This window comes from Lissotriton helveticus, chromosome 7, assembly GCF_964261635.1.
Source record: "Lissotriton helveticus chromosome 7, aLisHel1.1, whole genome shotgun sequence".
NCBI lineage: Eukaryota > Metazoa > Chordata > Amphibia > Caudata > Salamandridae > Lissotriton > Lissotriton helveticus.
Window position 1 is genome coordinate 641972287 of NC_136068.1, and position 26790 is coordinate 641999076.

General features: G+C 42.0%; 1 protein-coding gene across 3 annotated transcripts in view; it reads left to right on the forward strand.

The window, feature by feature from the left end:
- The window catches only part of LOC144768886 (dynein regulatory complex protein 11-like), a 743718-nt gene that overhangs the window by 158653 nt on the left and 558275 nt on the right, over nt 1–26790 (forward strand). For all 3 annotated transcript variants that reach the window (XM_078652900.1, XM_078652898.1, XM_078652899.1), the window contains exon 7: nt 12867–12951. In XM_078652900.1, coding sequence (XP_078509026.1) covers nt 12867–12951 — 85 coding nt within the window. The remainder of the gene's footprint in view (nt 1–12866; nt 12952–26790) is intronic.

A 26790-nucleotide genomic window follows, 5' to 3' on the forward strand; every position in this document is an offset into this window, starting at 1 on the left:
ATATTGCGGTGGTCATTTTTTAATCTAGATACCAAGTCCCAGTATTGTTTTTCTTTGTCTTGCTTTATTCTGCCACGATGTTTGACCTGGTGGTGTAACTTTTTAAGATCTGAGACTACCACATCATGAAATGAGTCAATTGCATCCTTTGGCATGATGGGCATGAATGTAGATGATGGTTTAAACGGACTTGATCCTGCTCCTATCTGTGGGATTTCAGCAGTCCTTAGTTCTTCCTGTGTCGACATGTTGCCATCCGTGTCATTTGTACCTTGATCCAACTGGCAAAGAGTGAGTAGACCTCTCACATCACTAGCTTGGAGATTGGAAATAGATGATGTTGCTGAGTCTGATTCCATTGTGCTTGGGTTTTGCTTGATTTTAAAGAATTTGGACAATTTCAATTTTCGGATGTAGCGGAATATATCTATTCTTGTAGTCGAATATTTAAAGTCCGTGAGAGGACAATAAGTTAGACCAAGACTAAGTAATTGCTGTTCCGCTATTGTCAAGGTTTGGGATGAAAGATTAATTATTGTTTTCCCACTTGATTTTTCTTCTTGTGCCAGAATTTTTTCTTTTTGTTGTTGTTTCTTGTATAGGTTTTTTCTGCGTCGCTCTTTCCTGCGGCGGTTGATTCTGGCCCTTTTTTCTGCTGTTTTTGTAATTGCTTCCGTGGGCGCAAAGTTTGCAGTCGGGCGTTGACTAAAAAATCCATTTCTTCGCCCAAATCAAGTACCATTGATGGTTCACCCCCCTCTTCGCCGGTTGTTGAATTGTCACTGTATATACTGCTCAAATTAGAATTGGAGTCACTTGTACTGGGTGAGTGCTCTCTTGGTTGCTCTCTTGTATTGGTCTGGCTCGAGGATGTTCCCCCATTGGTTGGTGGCAATGCCTTGTTTTGATTAATTTTAAGGCGCTTCGCATCCTCAAACTTACGTGCAAACGTGTACATTTTGCCATGCTCGTAATCATCTTTATCACGTGCAAATTTCCACGCTTTGCGAGTCTTTATTTTCTCTTCATGTACATTGACTCTCTCCTGGATTTCCTTTCTCAATGATGTGATTAGATCATTCGGTTCAAATTTGAGCAGTTCCTCATTAATCGTTGCTAGCTCTTTTAACAAGATGTCACGGTCTATCTCAGCATACTCTATTAGAATAAGTATTAGATTTCGTGAGGCCTCCAAATGACTTTTCCCCCATTTTTTCAGCATATCTGGGTGGGGTTTCTCATAATTGGGTGCCAGTAAAATACGTAACCCTCGTGGAACACGTTCCTCTGCTATATACATTGTCAATGATTTGTGTTCCCACCATTTGGTGACCTCATTTTCATAACTTTCTCCAAGCGTTTCATAAGTGCCTTGATTTGTGTTTCATCCGATGGGGGGTGTAGTTGCATTGCCCCCGATGTGCCAGCTATGTTAGTAGCTCCCCTTTGAGGGATTTTCGGCAGGTTGGTGAAAAGTATTAACGAGGCCGCCTCCCGCCCCTTTACTGCGTCTTCCGACATCTCGAGTTCAGCTTTTGTTTAAAAGCGTGTATGCTTAAGCTCTGAATGCAGCGAGGACGATATGGTTACACCGCCCTCCCGCAAATGCCTATTTCCTCCTCACCGCCACTAGGTAGTTATAGTTAGGACCTATTTTCCATAGGAAATCCGCAACATTCTATTTGGAATAACTTTGGTGCCGTTTGACAAATCTTCACGAAATTTTCAAAACTGGTGCGGCGGTCCGATCCGCTCCTATCCTGAAAGTCTTGGGGCGATTCGTGAAGTGAGTGCTGAGAAAAAGGGGGGTCCCAAAACGTGTTTTCCCCATGCAATTTTCCACATGTATCGTTCATCGCGGCTACAGCCCGGACGGCTGAATGGAATTACACCAAATTTGGCAAAGTTGTAGTCCTTGGTTCAGAATCGTGCCTTTTGCTTATATGGTGTAAATCTGTTCAGTAGTTCCTGTGAAAATGACAATTAAAAGTACATATATATCTATGGCCTCGGTGGGTGCGCAGATTATAAGCGCACCGTCCCATTCACGCGCAGAGTGCTGATTGGCTGTCAAGTAGTTGTCAACATTCGAAACCAGGAAGTGTTGGCAGCCATTTTGGGTCTCGGTAGAGGTAGAAGCGAGAATCTCAAAATTAGTGGAACAAGTGTTTAAAACGTATAAAGGGGGCAGGTAAGAAATATTTGACCGTCTAGACCTGTTTAGGAGGTCCCACAAGAACTCCTAGCGCCCAAAAAAGATACATTTTTTTTTTAAACGGACAAATGTGTGCTGGGTGCATGGATCCTCCGTAAAAAAAATAAAAACAAAGCGCTTGTTTAAAAATTAGCTACCTGGGAGGGACCAATCCAGTGGTCTAAAATATTGCTTTTGAAGCGGGGCAAAGAAAAAAGGGAGGTCCCAAAATGTGTTTTCCCCATGCAATTTTCCAAAGGAACCGTTCATTGCGGCTACAGCCCGAACGGTTAAACGGAATTATACTAAATTTGGCAAAGAGGTAGTCCTCCGTTCAGACTCGTGCCTTTTGCTTAAATGGTGTAAATACGTTCAGTAGTTTCTGAGAAAATTACAAGTAAAAGTACATATATATTTATGGCCTCGGTGGATGCGTGTATCTTGCGCGCACAGTAAGCGCACCGTCCCGATCACGCTCTGAATGCTAATTGGCTGTCAAGTGGTTGTCAATATTCGAAACCAGGAAGTGTTGGCCGCCATTTTGTGCCTCGGTAGAAGCGAGGGTCTAAAAATTAGTGGAACAAGTGTTCAAAATGTATAAAGGGGGCAGGTAAGAAATATGTTGACCCTCTAGACCTGCTCAGGGGGTCCCACAGGGATCCCTAGGGTCCGCAAAAAAATGTTTTGTTTTTTTTGGAAAAAACTGAGAAATGTGTGCTGGGTGTATGAATCCCCCGTAAAGAAAATAAAAACGAAGCGCGGGCTCCTATGCTTGTTTAAAAATTAGCTACCTGGGATGGTCAAATCTCGAGGTCTAAAATATTACATTTGATGGGGGTCCAGTGGGGCCCTGTAGCTACAAAATAACTGGGTGAGGGAGCCGAAAGGTCCGTCTAAGTCCCGGGGGTTGCCACCCTCCGGGGCTTTTTATATTTTGGGAGGGGGGCCGCGTGGACTCCATTCTGGAGCAGTGGAAAGCCTTGGGGAACACCACCCCACAGGAGCGGGACACTGCTGTTTTCTATGGCAGGGTGGGAATCGAGGTTCTCGCTGTGTCACAGCAAACTTGAGGGCATATTAACAAGTGCCATTTTGCCGCAATTTTAAAAAAAAGCCCAAAATGCGGTGAAAATGATATCGCCCTATTTACTAGGTGACGCAAAGATGCGTTAATGCATATTAGCAGCCGGTTTGCTAAGGGGTTTCCTTGTATCTCCAATGAGTTGCAATGTAGGTGTTCTCAGTGTGAAGGTAGGTGTTTCTATGAGAATATAAAAAGGAAGAGGGAGGTATGACAACAACGTTGTATTTACAAGGCGGCCCTGGATTTGAGGACCGATATGAAAACTCTCGCTAATTGCGGTTTATGTCGGATCCTAACATGTGTTCTGAAGTAGACTTAAACATGTTTAATATGCGAGGTAAATTGATATGTAAGTGCACAGTCTTATATTAACAAGGTTTTCACTTGCGGACATTAATTTTTGCTGTATTTCTCGTGATATTGGGGCATATTTACAAGGACAGCATTAAAATTATCGTCGCTTTAGCGTTAGGAAAGTGTTGTTAAATTTGTTGTGGTTTCCTAGAAGCGTAAGCGAAGTGGGCTGGACTGACGTTTGGCAGTGCTGAGCGAGGCTGTGAACGATGACTCCGGAGCTATGGGCGTGGTTCCGTTGTGAGCTATATGAGAAATCAAGTGATTCGGTAGTCCGTGTTGTAGTGCTGACGTCATCCGGGTCTTAAAGGCAAATGTGTCATTATATATGTAAAGTACCACACCATGGCCAACATGGAAGGTTCGGGGTATCACTGACCCTATATTCATCCATATTTGCACACATAAAAGATGGCGGACATGATATATTTCTGTGAATATTAATGTTTGTTGTACATTCAGTGGAGTGTTGTAGCTGTAGTAATACAGGGTTATGAAAGCTTTAGGATGTAGTTTTTGGAACATGAACGGGAGTTAATATATATACGTATGTGGTCATTCAGATACACTGGTGTTGGAAATCAGTGTTCGAGCCTCTGTGTCGCGGACATGATCTGTTTCTGTGAATATGAATGTTTGTTGCACATTCAGTGGAGTGTTGTAGCTGTAGTAATACAGGGCTATGAAAGCTTTAGGATGTAGTTTTTGGCAGTTTCATTGACACAGCCACCTATGGACTAGATGTGACACTCAATGAAAAGATCAATAAACTAGAAAGACTTGAGAAAAAACGTATCCGCACTAGACTACATGGGCACGGCTTAACCAAATACCTTCAAGCAAACGTCATCCCTATAGGATTGCAGGTTCGTAATGAACCTGCAATCTTTATAGACAATCCTAAATTCAAAGAAAACTTTAGCTTCATCTCCAACAACTGCTCCAGGCACTGGAAGGTGCTTGGAGTGGAGACGGCCCTTGAGGAAATCAAACGTCTTATGAAAGAAATAGCGGAACTTAGAAAGGAGATTTTTGATGACAAGGCCCTTACGAAAGCTAAAGAGGCATTGGAAAGACTAGATAGAACATTAAAAGATTTTGAGACCTTTACACAATCTACCAAATTAGACAAACAAGCACGCGATATACAACAGTACGATACAAAAGTGACCTACCCATACCTCCAGGAAGGATATCACAAACAAGACACACAAGGGAGATACATTAGTAGGGGACGAGGGGTTACATAAGATACAACACCTTCTTGTACTCCTCATTCAGCAACAGTTCTGACAGTGAGAACGACATACCAGGGACCAGCACATGACCCTTCCCCCACGAACACAACAAACAACAGCCTACTTTTTTAGAGGGAGCCCAATGGTCAGATTACAGGGGCAGGGGCAGACCATGGGCCCACCCCAGGGGCATGAACGAATCCACATGGAACAGGGGCAGGGGCAAGACAAAGAAACAGGTACACTTCCCTCCAGAGATACACGGAGGCATTCGGACACGCCGACAACACTATTGTTGGTGAAACAAAACCCCATAGTCAACATTTCCCAACACACACTAAGTAGTGACGAATTGGATTTGCTCCAAAAGGGACTGTCTTTCGTTCCAACCAACCTTCCTGATAGCTTCAATCTCAAGCTAGAACTCCACCAATTTTTCAGAAAGGTGAGATTAAAATATTACTTCACCAAGATACCCTTCAGTCCTAAATTTACCAGTACCGGCCTTAGACCCCCTTCCAAGTTTAACCCACCATCACACATGATGTCACACAAAATCATGGCTTATGAGCAAATTGGGATGAGAGATGTGATGCAATCATTAGACCAGAAGGAATATGTCAGCTTCAACACATCCAAAAAAGAACGCTCAGCTCTATTTTCCCTCAAAAATAACACTGAAATCGTTATTAAACCGGCGGACAAGGGGGTGCCATAGTGGTACAGAACACCACATACTACATATAAGAAATCATAACCCAATTAGAAGTAAAGGAAAATTATACCTAGCCCCATTGTTGCACAACTCATTAAAAACATCACAGGGGAGGGTCTGACGGAGGGATTCCTAAGTAAACACGAGTATGACTATCTGAACAACAATCATCCACGTATGCTGACCATATACACCCTGCCTAAAATCCACAGGGGAGTTTTGGAAAATAGACCCAGACCTACCAAAATCCTGAATGAATTTATTCTCTCCCTCCTAGACATTGCCATGAGTAAAAACTTCTTCATGTTCCAGAATTAATACTACTACCAAACCAAAGGCGTAGCCATGGGGGCAAGCTTTGCCCCCAATTTGGCCATCATTTTCATGGACGCCTACAAGCAACAGGTTGTTCTGAACACGCAGAACCCACACGGAGACAACATCGTTCTGCGGCGGAGATACATCGATGATGTGCTTTTAATCTGGAAGGGTAGCACACTACAACTCGACAACTTTCGCTCCTGGCTTAACGGCCAATCCACTGACATCCAATTTTCCCTGGAACATAGTAACAAAGAAATAAACTTCCTTGATATTACCATCAAGGTGGAGGATGAAAGACTCCATACCACACTCTACAGAAAGGCAAGCGAGAGGAACACATTATTAAGCTACTCTAGCCATCACCCACGTAGCTTAAGAGACAATCTACCATATGGCCAATTTTTGAGAGCAAGACGCAACTGCTCTAAAAGAGAAGATTATTTCTCAGAATCCAATGACCTTCTCAATAGACTCAGGGACAGAGGCTATCCCATCAGGATTCTCAAAAAAGCTCACAAGCAAGCGTATTATAACCACAGGGAATTCCTTTTGAAACCCAAGGAGAAGGCCCTGAACACACAAGAAAGACTCACGTGTGTCACCACATTCTGTACCAAGAGTAACTCCATCAAAAAAACTATCAACAGTCACTGGCATATGGTTGCGGACGATCTGAACATGAAAGAACCCCCACTACATGCCTTCCGTAAAGGAAAGAGCTTCAGAAACGCCTTAGTGAAATGACTCCTGCCAACCACTAAGCCAAGTGGTCAGTCCCATTTCTGGAACATCCTTCCCATCAGAGGTCATTTTAAATGTGGGAGCTGCAAAGCTTGTGAACTAACCAAGGAAATCAAACAGTTCACACATAACGCGCACACACATATTCTTAAGGAACACACCAACTGAAAATCATCCAGTGTTATATATGCCATTCAGTGCCCGTGCGACTTCCTATACATAGGTCAGACAACCCAAAAAGTTAAGTGTCGGATCCTGCAACACTGCAGCAAAATTAGATACAATACACAGGGGGCACCACTGGTAGAGCATTTCGCCAAGTTTGGACTCTCTTTCGAAGAACTTAAGTGGTGGGTCATTGAAAAGGTACACACCAACCCCAGGGTTGGACAGATGTCGCACAATTTGAACTACCGAGAATGCAAATGGATACATACTTTTGAAACCATACACAAGGGACTGAATGAGAATGAGGAGATCGCGAGACAGGCTGCCAATCTACGTATAGGTTAGGCTTATAGACACACATGCGTACCTTCCCTTAACTGCTTGGACCACCACTGTGACACCCCATTTCCTGTTATGCAATTTACATATGTGTCCTTGTATATATGTCCATAATCTCGTACATTTCTGTATATATCCTTGTACATATGCTTATTTTTATCACTTTTTCCCATTTTTGTACATAATTGATAATCAGCCTTGTAATTGAATTGGCTTATGACTTTAAAGTCTGTAACAACATGGTATGGTGCACCTCCATTAGTCTCCATCACTATGCATCGATGTAGTACCTATTTGTAAACATGTGAATACACTTTAGCACCCGGGTGTTTTAATCTCCCATGTATATGTATTATGCATTATCATTATTACTTGTTGTGTTAGTATGTAAATTATCGTACCAGCTATTCATGACCACCATTGCACTGTGAGCCGGATTCATACTTGACAGAATACGCTCCTTAACTATCTCAGCGATCATCTACTTGGGGCTGCTGCCCCCTGGCGGTTTTCGAGCACCTGGGCTCGATTCCCTGACTAGACTAAGCGCTGTAAGCGTGCACGTCACGCACACGTTTTTGGGCTTTATCCCCGTCCTCCAGACGTCTCCATTTCTTGCTCACCTTCAACGGAGCACCATGGAGCCGTGAGACTTGCCACTGGCCAAGGTAAGATCCAGGTCATTGGAGATCCCCCCATCCGTTTAGGAATCTATATGGTATTAGACAGGGCCTTGGAAGCAATTTTTCGCTTTTTAGCCCACACTGTACATCTACGTCCTAAACCAGTCAATAACGCTGTCTATGTCTCACAATAGACCGGCTTTGGATAACGGTATCACCGCTATCATTTAGATTATTCAGTCAATTACGCTGTCCTTCCTCGCAATAACCAGCGCGAAGATGCCAGCACCACAAGGGTATCTCCCTCTCCCCCACGGGGGTAGCATTGTATTTCACCATGTACAGAGTTTGGTATTCACGCTGTGGGTAAGCTTTCCGACTATACGCTGTCATTTCTCGCTATAACATGGGCATAGATGGCAGCACCACAAATGTACCTCCCTCTACCCCACCCGGCACCCATGACTATTACACCCAGCCTGTCACCATTGCACACGGCCACTAGTTACACGTGGGTAGCTTTTTAATTCACCTTGTGCATAGTCTGTCATTCAGGATGTGAGCAAGCTTCCTGGCTACCCGTTCCTGCTCAGGGTGCCCACTCACTCGTGTTGGGTTACAGATTCACACAGCTCCACTATTAAGATTTATCTTATGTCTTCCAGGTACTTGATTCATATGTACCATGCTGACTACTAGCAGACCACGGAATTAGAATGATCAATTCCCCTCAATTGCAGCGCCTGAGGCGTCTTGAAGCCCTTTAGCTGCCTTCTGATTGTTTCACCCGACTGTGTAGCCTACCTGGCACCAGTCTTAGGCCAGTATTCTCGTTATTGACCCCTTGCCTGTGACCACACGTTTAGCGCCTAGCCTAACTCAGTGCTCTCCCCCTCCAGGTTGCCCATACCCCCATCCTGAGGAAGACTCACCGCTGAGGTTACAAATTCCCTAACAGCATCAGTCGAGTCGAAACGTCGACACCTTCTACCAACTGAGACCTGTACCTCTCTCCCCTACTCTTACCACAGAAGATGCATTGTGTGCATGATGGAAAAATGTACAAATGACATGTAAATGAATAATTGTACTTTGGACAGGTCTCCTTGACTGGAGTGTTTTACCAGTCTTCTTGAACGAATTATACTTTGTTACCTTTGTTTAGACCCTCTGAATCACACTTTTCTCAATCCTACCACCACCACTATCCTCCCCTTTCTTGCTTTTGCGCGCAACCTGGATTTCTGAATATACGGTTTCCAAATGTGTAAATAAATTTGTGAATAATTTGAAATCTGTTTGGCGCCTAAACTTGGTTGGTCACAGTGAAATATGTGCACTCTTGAAATTTGTGTTGAGTGCGTATGTTTTGGTAATGGATATTAATTATCGGTATTGTAGTTGAATCACACAATACAGATTGAAGATTGCTAACTATAATACAGTGCTTGAAGTATTGGTCACGGACCATTGTTATATTCCCCTACTGTACCCAGGTCCGGTTGACTCATTGGGGTACCCCGTTATTCATAACGGTTTTTGGCACATGAACGGGAGCTAATATATATACGTATGTGGTCATTCTGGTACACTGGTGTTGGAAATCAGTGTTCGAGCCTCTGTGTCGCGTCCACATCCTGTTAATAAAGAGAAATTACGCAATCTACGGCAGCCTGAAAATGTACTGTAAATACCTCGCTCATGTAAATTGCTGATATAGTTTTAGGTCGACTTCGCGCTATATAAATATGCACATACTCTCTTTTTTCTCCGCAAACAATATTTGTATTCAAATCTTTTTTTAAAGTGTTGCCCCAAATTCTTATTAATATAAGAGGGCATGATTTACTTTCAGATAAAGTAGAATAGAAGTGCTACTACAAACACTCCCTCACATTTTCATCTTTCTTTTTTGTTTTTTGTACATTTCTTTTCAATTACTCTTTATGAAAACATTGACATTAATATTTTTTACATGTTTACTGCTTGCAACGATAAACCTCTATTTCTTTATTAGTGAAAATAGGTCACAATAGTACACAATATACATACTGATACACCCATTTTCACTCTAGAAGAATAAGAGAATTATTTGATCATTTTTTTTTGATTTGTACATATTTCAAACCTTCTTTTTTCTGCGTCTTTGTAGTATTTTCAATTTGCGACGATAATACATGAACTGTTCTTACGTTATTTTGTTTCCAAAGTACAATTATACTTTTACACACTATATTTAGAAATCATAATAATATACTTATTCTCATTAGAAAAATATATAAAACATAAACTTATACTATTAATTTACCTCTCTTTAAAATTATTTCCTCCTTCCGTCGACATACATCCAACTCCTCTTGAGGGAGCATAACGTTTTATATATTACAATATATGCATAAACTTTATGTTCCCTCTGAGGAAACGGACGATAAACTGAAGATGAATCCGACGATCATAAACTTTATCTTGCTCGTAGCTTGGTCACCCCTAATTAAATCACAGAAACAAAAGTAATCACCCTACGGGTGTGGTTTATATACTTTTTGGTTATTGATGTCACTATGGAACCAATTTAGTGCTCCTCCCATTTTTTGGTCACGTTTTTCCGTTGACACGTGCTTACATTTTCACTGTTTAACTTGCGCACGTGCTTTTGTAAAAGTGAAACTTGTTCAACAGTTTTAGTTTTTTTATATCATCTTACGTATTGGCTCATTCTTTTTCTTTTAATTCTTTCTCTCTTTTATTGAACGAGTAGTAAAACAAATATCTTTGTATTTATTTTTTAAAACAAGTATATTTATTGGTTACTGTGTACAGTTTCTGTCCACAATTTTAATACACTTCCCCATCCAAACCCCCAATTATCCTTATTTTAAAAAAAAAGGTGCTATTCGTTTTTTTAAATTTATTCAAGTATTGAAATAAATACATTATTGTTGATGTATGAGTTCCTTCCCTTATACACAGTTGATTGTCGCATCTTTGAACATCTGGAGGTACCTGGTGGGCTAGTTGGCCCCCAGGGACCCACAGGATTGAGGAGGAATTAATTCTCTAACTTAAAACGGGTCACAGGGCGTGCTTGCAGACATGTCACCTCAGGCCATGTCCCCTTCTTTCACCACTGTACCCCGTTGCGGGTTTTAAGTTGGGGAATTAATTTTCTTTCAATACTGAGGGTCCCTGAGAGCCAAGTAGCCCAACAGGTATCTCCAGTATGCGCCAGGGAGCTGCGTTGCAGATAGGTGTTCAGAGGCCACGCCCCTTTTTACACCTCTCTGCATCACAGCTCTGTGCCGCTTATTGGAGGTACCTGGTGGGCTACTTTGACCCTAGGGACCCTCTAAAATCAGCCGAACTACGAATTCCGATGTACTCACCTGTTATCAGGAGAGACCTCAGTGCTGCATCTTTGCGCCTAGTACTGATTCTGAAAAGTAATTCTAACCGTACTTACCAGTAATTTGCCTTTCCTTCCATAAGCTAACACTGATTGGTTTCACTTGGAAATTCTTCTAAGTGTGGAGTTGTCGAACTTTAAAATATTCATCTAAAATCATTTGACCAACGAATTCCAATTTATTCACCTGTTATCAGGAGAGAACCTAGTGCTGCATCTTTTAGCCCAGCACTGACCCTGAAAAGTAATTCTAAGCGTACTTACCAGTAACTTGTATTTCTTTCCATAGGCATCTATTGTCTGGTTTTCACAAGAAAAGTTTCTAAGCTTCGATTTTCACAAACTACAAATATTCCATAAAAATCGCCTGTATGACTTAAACGCATTCTTTAACTGTGTACAGGAGATGCACCAGTGCTGGATTCACGATCCACCACTGAGTAAGAAAAAGTAACAATAACACTACTTACTTGCTAACTGAATTTCATCCTATAGGATAACATTGGTGATTCTATGTGAAAAAGTTTCTAAGTGACAACTTTTAAAATACAATAATATTCCTTAAAAATCACTACTGTAACCAAAACTATTTTACTCAATTGTTTACAGGAGATGTCCCAGGACTGAATCTAAGATCCAGTCCTGTGGTTACAAAAGTAATCCATAAAGTAACTAATTGCATTTAACTAGAAATTCCCATTGAGGTCAATGTTGCATTGTGTTTGAAATTGTGTTTCCCATTGCAACAACTGTAACTACTGTACCTAAAAGTCTATTGCCTATTTGCAAAGTATTAAAACTAAAGTAATTCATTTTGAGAAAGTATATTATGTAATGTAATGTATAATGTAATTTAAAAAATAAAATATCTAAAAATAAATAGCTTAAAAAAGTGTAGTAAATCAGTATAAAAAAATAAATATAACAATTAATACATTTAAAAATTGTCATTTATAAAACCTTTAAAATTCACTGAAAAAACATATGTGTCAGATATGTTATAGTTAGGAATTAGCATTTAAAAAACCTTACAAATTCACAGAAAAAACCATAGGTTTTAGGGGTGTTATAGTTAGCTGGACATTTCACTCGTACAAAACCATTGAAATTCCTTTGTTATAGTTAGTTCTGCTAGCTATAACTTGCGCGCCTGTAATCCACTGCTGATGAAGTCACATATTACATCATTCATGACATGGTCAGTGACATCACTGATGACATCACTGATGACATCTCAAATGACATCACTGATGACTTCACTGATGACATCATCCAGTGAAAGTGGTTTGGTTCGTTATTTAAATATGTCTTATACATATAGCAATCTGCATTGAAAAATGAGTGGATACATAAATATAAATATCTGGATGGAGGATGTAGAAACAGTGTGATTGACTGTTTACTTGACTAATGTATAGTGTCTCACTAAATATATTGGATAGTGACTAAACTGTGTGAATATCTGTATAACTTTGTCAGTAGATGCACCTTCTCCCATCAAGGTATGAGGGATATACACTTCTGCAAACATCACTTTATAGGTGGGGTGTCATATTTTACATGATTGTGCTGCATTTCATATTTGTATAAAGGAGAGGCCTCAGTTGCTTTTGGAATTCTGTGCTATATAATGCCGAAGATATTCAGTGTTTCACATTGCTCCCATAATGTTTTTATTCTTAGTGATAATACTGGAAAATTCCCAGAGTACCCCACAGACGAGGATGGAGGATCCAGCATAATATTTGCAGAAAAATCCCCAGAGGAGGTATGGATGCGAGTCAACCTATTTCGTTTCAGGTGGACATTGTATATTACACAATATGGTCATCTTGATCATTAGGATGCTCGACTGCCCACTGGTTATCCTTGACATGGGAGTCAGTAATCTTGACCATAGCGCGTCAGACAGTTTTATTAAATAAAGTTGTATTATTAGCATGCTTTACACTTGTCTATTCTCAAACATTGTATCTTCTGTAGGAATTACCTCTTTCCTGGTACCAGGGCATAATGATTCACAAGATGTGAGTTTACAGTGCATCCCAGGCTTGGAGACCAGTTAAAATTCAGTTAACATTCTTTTTTATGGTGAAGGGTATTGAGGAAATAGAGGCCAGGCTGGATTCTGCTTAATTTATTTTAGATTCTTATTTTTATGGCCATTCACATTGAGGGCCCTTGACAGGAGCTTTCATTAAGATCACAATTCTTAGTGCAGCATTACCCCCTTGACATATAAAGAAAGGCCTGCATACCTCTCTTGTTCCCTGAGAAAGGTTTGAACTAGTGGATTACCACTGTGACAATATTTAGGAAGAAAGTCCATCTAATCTTACTACTCCTCCAAGATAAATCCAATTCATTAGAGTCTCTGAGTTTGTGTTTCAAGTCTTGTAAAGTAGACACAAGGGATTGCCTTAGGGCATTTCTGTGTACCAGACATAAATGCCATTGAGAGAAGGGCCATACCAGTGCATGGTTCCGGAACCTCCTTTGATTGAAATAGTGAATGAGAGGCAGTATGGTGCCAAGTATACACAGGGTTCCTTGTGTGCCTTCTTTGAGGACTAGTCCAGTGACAGGTTCTTCTGCAGGCAGGGTCTTCTTATACCCCTAACACTCCCTTGTAGTAATCATTTGACTGAGGACAATCTACCTAAAGCGTGTAACACAATTATGTCCAGCGGGTTTCAGAGCTTGATGGATTGGTGCTCTTAGTCCTTAATGGTGATACCAATATGCAATAAACATGAAACTCAAAATGCTGGAATTAAAGTTAAAAGCATATTGATATCTTAAGTTCACACCAATTCAACTTGAGCTAACTAATGATTAACTCTTATGTTTAGGCTCAGCACACATAGATGAATTAGTTATATAAGACACAAACACTTGATCATGGCTTTTTAAGACACGCTATTATATCAAGTTTCTTCCTTCAATGATCCTACAATGTATTCTGTCCATCCCAGAAATTTGTACCACATGTAAAGGTTATGAAACCTGAGGAAGCCTTGGGCCTAAGCTAACTGGATGGGACCACTGATAATTATACAAACAAGAGTATCCAGTAGCTACAGTTAGAGCTTATTCACAACCGAGCCAGTGGATTCAATTCATAGGCTCGTGTGATTTATTTCACAATTTTTTTAAATATTCCATAAATTCATTAACATTCAAAACATGTCAAACATTAAGGGCAACACAAACTGATGAGATTTTTCAACATATGAATTACATAAACAAATAACAAATTTAAACAATTATTTACAAATGTTCATAATACATCAGCAATTTATGTACAGTTGAAGAAACAAAAAAGGGTAATCAAGGCACCAGGCAATAAATCAAAACACGTGCTAGTCAACAAGTTGACCTCGCACACTGTCATTCTGTAGTATACAACAATGTAATAATTTGATATTTAAACGCTTGATGTAAAACATGTTCGCGGTCCGGTAAGTCAGATTCTAGAGCACGTACTTTACCGTACTGAAATAGTGAGCTCAATTCGCCTGCGAAGCCTCTCCTAGAGATGCGCGCCCATTAACAAGTCTGCTGCCCTGATTATAACCCATTTTTGAGTATTTATAACAGTTCAAATGTTCGATTAAAGCCTAGAAGGGATTGTGATAGTTAGACCTTCAAGCATGCAATTTTTGTGCTTCAAAAAAGCAACCTGTATATTTATATATTATATTTTAAAAAAGACCACCTGATATTTCAGAACTATGTTCGACACATTCTGCGTTAGTTCAACCGTCATGTTGGAGGGTGAACTAACAGCGACCGTTGGCTTCCATCTGCATATTTAGAAACCGTAATTGACGCAGGCATGTCTTTTTGATTACAAACAACAAACAAGTACGCTTCCTTTCACATTAAACACATCATTTACAAACATTCCTCTTCCCCGACAGGCCTTACTAATTAGTCCAGTGCCAGCAATTTCTGAATATTATCGAACAACCTCGACCATTTCAAACGTGCTACGCGTAACATTGGAGAATTAACACATCACTATCAGGTTGGTAGGTGTTAGTAACCCACACCTTGTTTTTCTTTGATTTTCCTCTATAGACACCACCACGTCCAAGTCCCGATGAAACCCCCTTAATGGTGACGGAGTTAGAAACGCGTTGACAACAGCGTCTTGGAAAAGCTAGCTTCGAGGGCTAAGGGAAAAGTTTTAAATAATTTCCCTCCCTAGTTACCCTAAACTTGACTCAAAAGATCCCCAGAGCTGTGCATATAAGCAGGAGAAAGTGACCTCAGCGCCTGGGAATTGTTAACCTCGAGGGCTTAGGGAGAAGGTTTAATTAATTTCCCTCCCTAGTTACCCTAAACTTAACTCAAAGGATCCCCAGAGCTGCGCATATAGGCAGGAGAAAGTATAGTGGTGTGCAAGTTTTGACTTGCCACTCCGCCTGATCGCTACTTTTGATTTATGGACTTGTGCCTTTATTGCCTTTTTTTGTTTCTTCAACTACACATAAATTGCTGGTATATTATACACATTTGTAAATAATTTTTTATTTGTGTTATTTGTTTATAAAGTTCATATGTTGAAAAATGTCATCAGTTTGTGTTGCCCTTAATGTTTGACATGATTTGAATGTTAATACATTTATGGAATATTTAAACAAATTGTGAAATAAATCACAGGAGCCTATGAATTGATTCCACTGGCTCAGTTTCGAATAATCTCTAACTGTAGCTACTGGATACTCTTGTTTATATAACATGTAAAGGTTATGGCGCGTCAGGAAGACGAGGTTGGGGGCTGGTTTCCTGTAGATGGTAGATAAAGTAATCATCTTTTTGTAGTTTATCTTTCTAAACGTTTAAATATATCTAAATTAACATTGTAGGGGTGTATTTTCTGTAGACACATTAATTATAACATACAGTAGACAGCACTGAGATACTATAAACTTTAAGTGAGTTAAGTTTGAAGAACGAAATCAATGTCAACATATAGAGCTTAACAGTGAGATACCACCAAACAAAAAGAAGTTGGATTTTAATGGAAAAGTCCATGCACCCATTCTCAGATTATCTGTAACCCTTCTGGCATAAAGCATGTTAGTAAGGAATCAAATAAAGCGATTGGAAACCAAAACAATCAAAGGAGCGGATTAACTTGTAAACTGCTACTTTTCAGGTCAGGTGTCCTATTTGGATTGAGTAATAGTGGCTAAAACAGTCACCAGCTCTGCTTTCTCATAATCCTTGATCAGTTTCCCCTTGTGCATCACTTTAAATCTTGAAGGCCCACCCATGAGAAAGGGAGACTCATATTCTTCAATGTTTTCCTTAGGACGAAAAAACCGGAGGGGCTGGTAAGTGTCTTTCATATCATCCTGAGTAATGCCTATTTTTGATAATTCCCGCACAACGTTCTGCCTCTCCCTCATATGCACAAGAATTTGTTACACTAGTTGGGATCATAGAGGTTTAAATATCATGGTTATGGGAGAGTTTGCTGATTTCAGTTTGTGTCACAGGAGTATAAGCAGTCTCCCAATTTCAAAGTCTTTAGAGATAATGCGACTAGCATGCACGGAGCCAAGCCTTGAGAAATTCTGCACAAGATATTCATTCTCTGCTTCTTTAGGAAGGTTACAAATCCTTAGGTTTCCATTCTATTGTGTCTGATACTCAAGATACAAACAGTATTTAAGGCACCAAGAGCCTTTTGTGTACAGAGTGATTTAGGAGTTGCAAACCCTGAAGTAAATGGTTTGCGAGTGCTAAATAATTTTTTCTGATGGACTAACCCCATTTTATGATTTAGAAAACGTTTTCAGAATCACAATATGTGTTTAGCAAACCATGCAAAATTGTAGTTTGAAAGGGTAGTGTTAAAGGCTTTACTTCCAAATTGCGAGTCAGTGAGTATACATCGGTGGTTAGCGACTGTTCCTCGTGTCGCTAATCAATGATCTGTCGCCGACTCCTAAGTTTGGGTGGTAACTAATTCTCAAAAGGTAAGGGGTCTCTCTGGAGCTTTTCTCCTTTGGGAATCAGTGAAGCAGCTTCAGGGACAGTAGGCAATAGTCTAGGGATTCACTGCCTGCTCTCACTGAAGTTTTCCAAAACCGATATTTTGTTTAGTTTTTTAAGCAGCCAGAGTTTCTTTAAGGAACTCGGCCTATTTAAGAAAAAAGATTTTCCTTTTTAGAAAGCAATTATAAGGATGGTGGTCTGCTGTCTCTTGTAGGCCACCAAAAACGTGATGCACAATTTGCTAGCACTCGTCTGAATGTTGTCTTTTTACATCAGGTCCTAGATTCTAAATTGCTCTCCCAGAATGGCAGTAGATACATTCCCTGCCAAACTCTGTGCTCACCACCAACAGCACTTCTGGCCACTCGGTCCTTCCTGCTAGTGGAAGAGTCAAGGCACCTGAAACTTCAATGGTGCAGTGAGCTATATTTGATTCTCCAATAAGTAAATATTCAGCTGACTTCTCTTTCTGCATCTCCCTCCGTGAGCTTGCAGGGAGTAGCTACTAGGTAGGCTCGTGCACAGAGGGGCAATAATAGTGTAAGGATATATATATATATATATTCACTGAAAAAACCATAGGTTTTACACACGTTATAGTTAGGAAGTAGCATTTACAAAACCTATGAAATTCACTGAAAAAACCATAGGTTTGACACCAGTTATGGTTAGCTGGAAATTTTACTGATATAAAACCAATGAAATTCCACGTTATAGTTAGTTGGACTCACTATAACTTGCGCGTGTAATGCACTGCTGATGACGTCACATTTTACATCACTCATGACATCACTGATGACACCATGCAGTGAATGTGTGTCTTTCTGAAAAATAAATATGTGTTTTATATGTATATATTATTGAATATCTTAGTGAATACATATATTAGTGAGTAATGCTTAAATATTTAAATACATGTATTAGTGTTTCACTTTGTGTATAAGTGGCTGCATGGGTTGATGAGTAGGTACATGTGTATGTATATAGGTGATTAGATGTTTTTCTTAGTATCAGTATGAGTGTTTGCATGCTTTGGTGGGAGTATTACTTAGTACATAGATGCAAGAATGACTGAGTCTCTGTTTGTATGTGTTTTGAAGACAGCATATGTGCAGGACTGTATGGGTGGATTTGTGTGCATATGTCTGTGTTAGTGAGTGAATGACTGTCTTATTAGTGTCTTTATCAGTAACTACATATGTTTTAATGTAGTATATGTGAATATTGATGTATATAAGTGACTATATGTGAGAGTGAGGGATTGTAAAAGTTCCTGTTTAAATTAGTATGTGTTTCTAGAAGTGATTTTTTAAGAGAGTAAGTATGTGTAAGTTTCCTTAGAAGTAAAGTGGTAGTGTGTGTATATTTGTTTATGCAAATAAATGTATGTTCAATAGTTTATTTGCATGTGTGAGTATGTGTGTGAATAACTTTTGGATGACTGTCGGTGTGTAACAGGATGTGTAGGTGTATCACTACATATGATTAGTGAATATATGTATGAGTGACTATATAGAACTGTTGGTGAATTAGTGCATGTGTATATACATGGTGGAATTATTGAATTGGTTGTTGTAACTGGTATGGGTATCTCCATTTTTTTGAACATTTTAGTTTCTATTTTTGAATATGCGTTTCAAGGGTTAGATTACAGTGAAAGGAGGTCTGTCACTGTGTCACAAGGATGGTGTCATCAGTGATGTCATGAGTGATGTAATATGTGACGTCATCAGCAGTGCATTACACGCGCAAGTTATAGTGAGTCCAACTAACTATAACGTGGAATTTCATTGGTTTTATATCAGTAAAATTTCCAGCTAACTATAACTGGTGTCAAACCTATGGTTTTTTCAGTGAATTTCATAGGTTTTGTAAATGCTACTTCCTAACTATAACGTGTGTAAAACCTATGGTTTTTTCAGTGAATTTCATAGGTTTTTAAAATGCTAATTCAGAAATATCTCATGTATACAACCTATACTTTTGTCAATAAAGTTCTGGCAATGTTTTTTTCAGAAACAAGCCGTTTTCTTCACTGTTCAAGTTGCATAGAGACTCCTTGTAAAGCGATACAGAATTAGAAAGTCTGTACCTTGCCTTTTTTTCAACGCATTAAAATTTGCCTGTAAATAAAAATAGCCTTTCTAAACTTTCGTGCACGACCCGGTGTGCGCACTCTCGGCAACAGTTCTCAATAAAATGGATAGCGCATTTCCAGGCTTTCGTGCGCGACCGACTGCGCGCACCTGCCTATATATTTCGTGAAAACTTTGCAATCTGAACTTATTGAATTTCTTCATAGACCCATCAAAGAACTTATAATACGTCAAAGAGACTAAACCTAAGCTTCTTTTTTAATATTATGAAAATTTTCATTAAATGGAGCCGAATGTCTTTGTAAACTTTCGTGTGTGACCGAATGTACACACCTTGGTATTTAAAAAAAAAATATAAAAGGTTTTATACTTTAACAATTGTATGCTTGAATCGAGCTCAGAAGATATATTAAATCCGGATATGTTTGGATTTACTCCTTTTCACGTTTTGAAACTTCGCTGAATTAGACCGCTACTTCCAAATGGCGTACGTGACCAGATACTATCACCGCGTACAGGTCCTGAGACGCGCATGTGAAGTCATGTGACTTGAAACAACACTTCCAATTGGTTCTTAGTAGTTTCTATTCTGCAATTTACACGGAGGACTCCACCCACTCCTCTCACTATCTTTTCTACTCTCAAAAGAGAACAACGTTCAACACCCTTCGGAAGACTTTGCTGAAATGGCTGCCGCCCCGCATTCATCTTCCGAATCTGAAGGAAATGAGCGACTACCTTTAAAAAGAAAAAAGGAATCTTTTATTTGGCAATTTTTCACTTATCCTGAAGAACAAAAGAAAGTGAATGCGTCAAAAGTTACCTGCACGATATGCAATTCGGTTCTCTCAAGAGGAAATCCAAGAAAAAAATATTCCTTTTCCATACATACCATGGTGCGGCATGTCAAACAAGTGCACCCTGTGGAATTTGCACAGGCATCGACAAGAGCCCTGGCCACGCTATTACCATCAGAGGTGGCCAGCACATCTTCTGGTGGACGACCTGTATCTCCATCGAGTGCTGTGATGGACTTAAGACCATATCTTGCAAAGGTGCACATGAAATGCAACGAGTGTGGAGAAATTCTTCTGTACGGAGAGCAGAGCCTCATTCTTACTAAACTAAAAATTGAGAGTCATAAATGCCCCGAGAAAAGATAAATTTCTTCATTTCATTTTGATCCTGTGTCACACATGAAAATGTTGTTGCAAGTTAAAAAAATCAAAAACTGCATGACACTGTTCCTGTCAAGGTAGCATAGCTGGCGGCCTAGGGGTGGAGGACCGTTGTGCAAATACCCCGGGGAGGACTCTGGATATGCTTGGTCCCTGAGATTCTTAGATGTCACTGCCTTCCACAAATGGCATAAGTCCTGGATGTTCGGTGCCATACTTGAGGGTTTGACCTAAAGACACGTCCTGCGGTGCCCTGGTCTAAAATCAAACAACATAACACTTGTTTAAAAAAAAAAAAAAAAAAGTTCTTTTCAGAACTAACTCATTGTACCAAAAACAGCTCCAGGAGCATATTATAAAGGGGGTTTATCTCCCCTTTTTTGGCTTTCGTTCGTGCGCGACCGTGTGCGCGCACCCGCCTATATATTTCTGGAAAACTTCGCGATTGCAACTTATTAAATTTCTTCATAGACCCATCAAAGAACTTATACTACGTCAAAGACAGTAAACCTAGGCTTCTTTTTTATTATTATGAAAATTTTCATTAAATGGAGCCGAATGTCTTTTTAAACTTTCGTGTGTGACCGAATGTACACACCTTGATATTTAAAAAAAATATATAAAAGGTTTTATACTTTAACAATTGTATGCTTGATTCCAGCTCAGAAGATATATTAAATCCGGATATATTTGGATTTACTCCTTTTCACGTTTTGAAACTTCGCTGAATTAGACCGCTACTTCCAAATGGCGTACGTGACCAGATACTATCACCGCGTACACGTCCTGAGACGCGCATGTGAAGTCATGTGACTTCACAACAACACTTCCAATTGGTTCTTAGTAGTTTCTATTCTGCAATTTACACGAAGCACTCCACCCACTTCTCTCACATCTCTACCCTGTTATCTGCAATTGTGAACATCAAAAGGAGCTGCGCTACGCCCCTGTAAGAGGCCTCACTCCCACTGCTGCAACGGCTTGGCAGCCCTCCAGATGCACAGGAACAGCCCCTCCGATCCATTGAAGTTCTCTGTCGTGAGAGGCCTCACTCCCACTGCTGCAACGGCTTGGCAGCCCTCCAGATGCACAGGAACAGCCCCTCCGATCCATTGAAGTTCTGTGTCGGTCTCAATACCACTTACGAAATGAAAATAAGCACTGAAGAATATTTATGCTGTAGCAGGAGGAGTACTACATGCTTGCAGAATGCATTCTATTACCTATAAAAAAGTGAAACACCCACGCTACAATCATATAGAATACTTCCTCTAAAGAAGCCTGTGAATAACTTTCGAACATCAGGTTAACCTTTTTTTACTCTGTCATCATTGTTAAAGATAAGTATTTACAATACTATATTAAACAATGCCATGATTTTTCCTTTTTAATTTTAAAAATCTTGCAATCTTTCACAAACCCAATACTCATGGCTTCTTTTTCGTGACAAAAATCTTGCAATATTACATACCTACATAGAATAACAGAAAAAACATAAAACTACAAAGGCCAAACAGTCTACTAAACGCGGATTTGTAACCTATGGGGCAGATTCATGTTAACTACTTCATACCCAGATATGCACCAGTTAATGTGCACCACAGTATGGTAGTGCTCCGTTACCCATGGTGTGCCACATTTGAAATGTGGCGCACCATGGTACAAAAACACCATACATGCGTAACACATCTGTGCTCAAAAACTAATACATTGCTAGAGTTGCATCGCAACTGTGATGCAGCTCCAGCAATGCTCACCAATGCACTATATTCACAATGCTACATCAATACCTACGCCTGCTTCAAGCACATGCACAGTTTTGAAACAGCATGGGCCTGAAAGTCACTGAGTGAAATATCATACATTACAGTCAGCCACTTTCAAGACGCATTCCTTCAGAGGAACACTTACCGGTTATTAGAGGTAGATCGTCCGACTCCACCGGAGGAGACCCCTAATAAAAAAGACATATATAAAATGCGGACTAGCCACTTGATCGTGCTAGCAAACTTTAACTTAAAAATCGTTAGAAAAAACAAAAGGAATCGAGCAAAATTAGTAGGCCACTGATAGGATCTCTTTTTCACCTCGCTAAAATAGAAACATCAGGAACAACCCCTCATGAGAAATACGAAACTAGTGAGAGAAACCGAGCTCGACGCCATGATGGCTGCAAGATAGCTCGGCTCCGCCGCCCACCCCGCCCAAAATAACGACAAACCCTATACAAATATTATAAATAAATACAACACACCAGCAAAGTAACAGGGTAAAATGTTTTATTAAATAACTATTTACATGGCAGCCTGCTGCAACATGAAAACAACACTTCCAATTGGTTCTTACGAGTTTCTATTCTGGAATTTACACGCAGGACTCCACCTACTTCTCTCACTATCTTTTCTACTCTCAAGAGAGAACAACGTCCTACATTTTTCGGAAGACTTTGGTGAAATGGCTACCGTATCTCATTCATCTTCCGAATCTGAACAAAATGATCGACTACCTTTAAGAAGAAAAAAAGAATCTTTCATCTGGCAATTTTTCACTTATCCTGAAGATCAAAAGAAAGTAAATGCATCAAAAGTAACCTGCACGATATGTGACTCGTTTCTCTCAAGAGGAAATCCAACAAAAAAATATTCCTTTTCCATACATACCATGGTGCGGCATGTCAAACAAGAGCACCCTGTGCAATTTGCAGAGGGATTGGCAAAAGCCCTGGCCACGCTATTACCATTAGAGGTGGCCAGCACATTTTTTGATCGACGACCTGTATCTCCATCGAGTGCAGAGATGGACTTGAGATATTTAACTATATATGGTCTATAACCTATAGTTTTTTCAGTGAATTTGCTCCGCCGCCCACCCCGCCCAAAATAACGAGAAACCCTATGCAAATATTATAAAAATATACAACACACCAACAAAGTAACAGGGTAAAACGTTTAATTAAATAACTATTTACATGGCAGCCTGCTGCAACATCGATCCAAATGCATGGTTTTTTCAGTGAAATTCCTCCGCCGCCCACCCCTGCCAAAATAACGAGAAACCCTATGCAAATATTATAAATATATACAACACACCAACAAAGTAACAGGGTAAAACGTTTAATTAATTAACTATTTACATGGCAGCCTGCTGCAACATCGATCCAAATGCATGACACTGGTCCTGTCAAGGTAGCATAGCTGGCGGCCTGGGGGTGGAGAACCGTTGTGCAAATACCCCGGGGAAGACTCTGCATATGCTTGGTCCCTCAGATTCTTCGATGTTACTGCCTTCCATAAATGTCATAAGTCCTGAATGTTGGGTGCCATAGTTGAGGGTTTCACCTAAAGACACGTCCTGCGGTGCCCTGGTCCAACCATCACATATACCTGCGCCAGGAGACGGCGTGGGGTGCACTGGAAGGGAGAGGCGACGCGAACGAGCCTCCCCCACCTCCCCAGGTGGAGGTTTCTCAGCTACACCCCTAAAGACACGTCCTGCGGTGCCCTGGTCCAACCATCACATATACCTGCGCCAGGAGACGGCGTGGGGTGCACTGGAAGGGAGAGGCGGCGCAAACGAGCCTCCCCCACCTCCCCAGGTGGAGGTTTCTCAGCTGCACCCCAGCACTTCACTCGACATAGGCGGCCGGCTCCCAGGGTCCGGCGGAACTTTTAGCCTTTTGGTGACTCTTCCATTCTGGACCTTGTCCCACAATCCGTTTGACCTGAAGACACGACCTGCGGTGCCCTGGTCCAACCATCACATATACCTGCGCCAGGAGACGGTGTGGGGTGCACTGGAAGGGAGAGGCGGCGCGAACGAGCCTCCCCCACCTCCCCAGGTGGAGGTTTCTCAGCTACACCCCTAAAGACACGTCCTGCGGTGCCCTGGTCCAACCATCACATATACCTGCGCCAGGAGACGGCGTGGGGTGCACTGAAAGGGAGAGGCGGCGCGAACGAGCCTCCCCCACCTCCCCAGGTGGAGGTTTCTCAGCTGCACCCCAGCACTTCACTCGACATAGGCGGCCGGCTCCCAGGGTCCGGCGGAACTTTTAGCCTTTTGGTGACTCTTCCATTCTGGACCTTGTCCCACAATCCGTTTGACCTGAAGACACGTCCTGCGGTGCCCTGGTCCAACCATCACATATACCTGCGCCAGGAGACGGCGTGGGGTGCACTGGAAGGGAGAGGCGGCGCAAACGAGCCTCCCCCACCTCCCCAGGTGGAGGTTTCTCAGCTGCACCCCAGCGCTTCACTCGACAAGATGAGTTGCGCCCGCTCCTGCGGCACAGTGCCTCGCTCGGCCAGCTGAATTACGCCTGCTCTTGCTATTACAGCGTCTCACCCGCCAGCCGGCTGAATTGCACCCACTCTTCCGGTACAGCGACAGGCGGCTGCCACAGAGCTCAGGAAATGGCGGTCGGCTCCACAGACTTGGGCCTGGCCTGCAAGGATGGCTCTGGACAACCCTGGAACTCGGACGCTTGACTGCTACGGCATGGGCCCCATTCCCAAAAGCGTCCCCTCAGCCTTGAAGATACTACAAGAGTCACCGGGGCCCCCGACTCCCGCAGACTTCCGGTGGGCAGCTTCTGCCATGATTGCTCGCAGAATGGCCACAACGTAGCCACGAGGTGCTCTCATGCTGACGCCAGCTTCAGTCTGAAACATCCAGAAACACTGTAGTATCGCGTTGTCGCGTAATGCGTCATATGACGCGCCGCGTTAGCGCATCCGGTGCGTGAAGCGCAGCTTCCCGGAAGCGATCCGGGGCGCGGTGCGAAGCGCGTAACGTAAGCATAACAGGTCATGTGACTTGTTAATAAAACTTTTCATTGGTTCATTTCACTTTTGGTTTCCTAATGATGTAAGGCTAGGTCATGTGACCTAAAAGTAACACTTTTCATTGGTTTAGAACTAAACCACACCTCTTCAGGTGGTGGTTGAGCAAGAGGTGCCCCCCCTCCCCACCTTCATGTTGCCTGATTCGGCCAGCTCAATCGATCGAGCATGAGACTCTGTTGTGATCTGAAGAACCGCTGCCTGCGGTGCCTCACTGAACCGCTTAATGAAGGCCCCCGAGGGGCGGTGTGGTGGCGCGGACTGGGAGGGGCCGCTTATCTCCTACCCCGTCCCCAAGTCTCGCTTGGCCAGCTGAGTTCCGATCACTCTTGCGGCCTACGACATGGAGAGGCCGAGGCGTTGACTAGGCGGGACCTCCGGCCGCAACCACAGCGCCAACGATCGCTGCTGACGGAGGGGAGCCTTGCCGGTGAGAGCCACTGATCTAAAGAACCGCTGCCTGCGATGCCTCCCTGAACAGCTTAACGGAGGCCCCCGAGGGACGGTGTGGTAGCGCGGACTGGGATGGGGCGCTTGGCTCCTGCGCCCTCCCCAAGTCTCGCTCGGCCAGCTGAGTTTCGCCCACTCTTGCGGCCTACGACATGGAGAGGCCGGGGCGTTATGGATCAGTATGAGCAAATTGATCTCATTCTTGTTGCCCTGGTGTGGCCTGAGATCGCCCCCGACATAAGCGGCCGGCTCCCGGGGTCCGGCGGAACTTTTAGCCTTTTGGTGACTCTTGTCTTCTGGACCTTGTCCCACAATCCGTTTGACCTGAAGACACGTCCTGCGGTGCCCTCGCAATGCGGCCTGGTCCCTGAATGTGTGCAGGGGGACGGTATTGATTGGATCAAGATGGCGGCTTCACACAAAGCTGACTCAAGTGTTGCTGCTGATGCTATGCAGACAAAAACTGGTTTTCAGTTTGTACATTCTTCAGGCTTTTTCTTCATAAATGTAACAATATGAGACTCACTAGGAGAACGGCCGTTTATCTTTCCTTTCAAAATGCTGCCAACAATATTTTCTGAATGGAAGACACCATCTGAGATCGTCCCCGACATAGGCGGCCGGCCCCCGGGGTCCGGCGGGACTTTTAGCCTTTTGGTGACTCTTGTCTTCTGGACCTTGTCCCACAATCCGTTTGACCTGAAGACACGTCCTGCGGTGCCCTCGAAATGCGGCCTGGTCCCTGAATGTGTGCAGGGGGACGGTATTGATTGGATGGCGGCTTCACACAAAGCTGACTCAAGTGTTGCTGCTGATGCTATGCAGACAAAAACTGGTTTTCAGTTTGTACATTCTTCAGGCTTTTTCTTCATAAATGTAACAATGTGAGACTCACTAGGAGAACGGCCGTTTATCTTTCCTTTCAAAATGCTGCCAACAATATTTTCTGAATGGAAGACACCATCTGAGATCGCCCCCGACATAGGCGGCCGGCCCCCGGGGTCCGGCGGGACTTTTAGCCTTTTGGTGA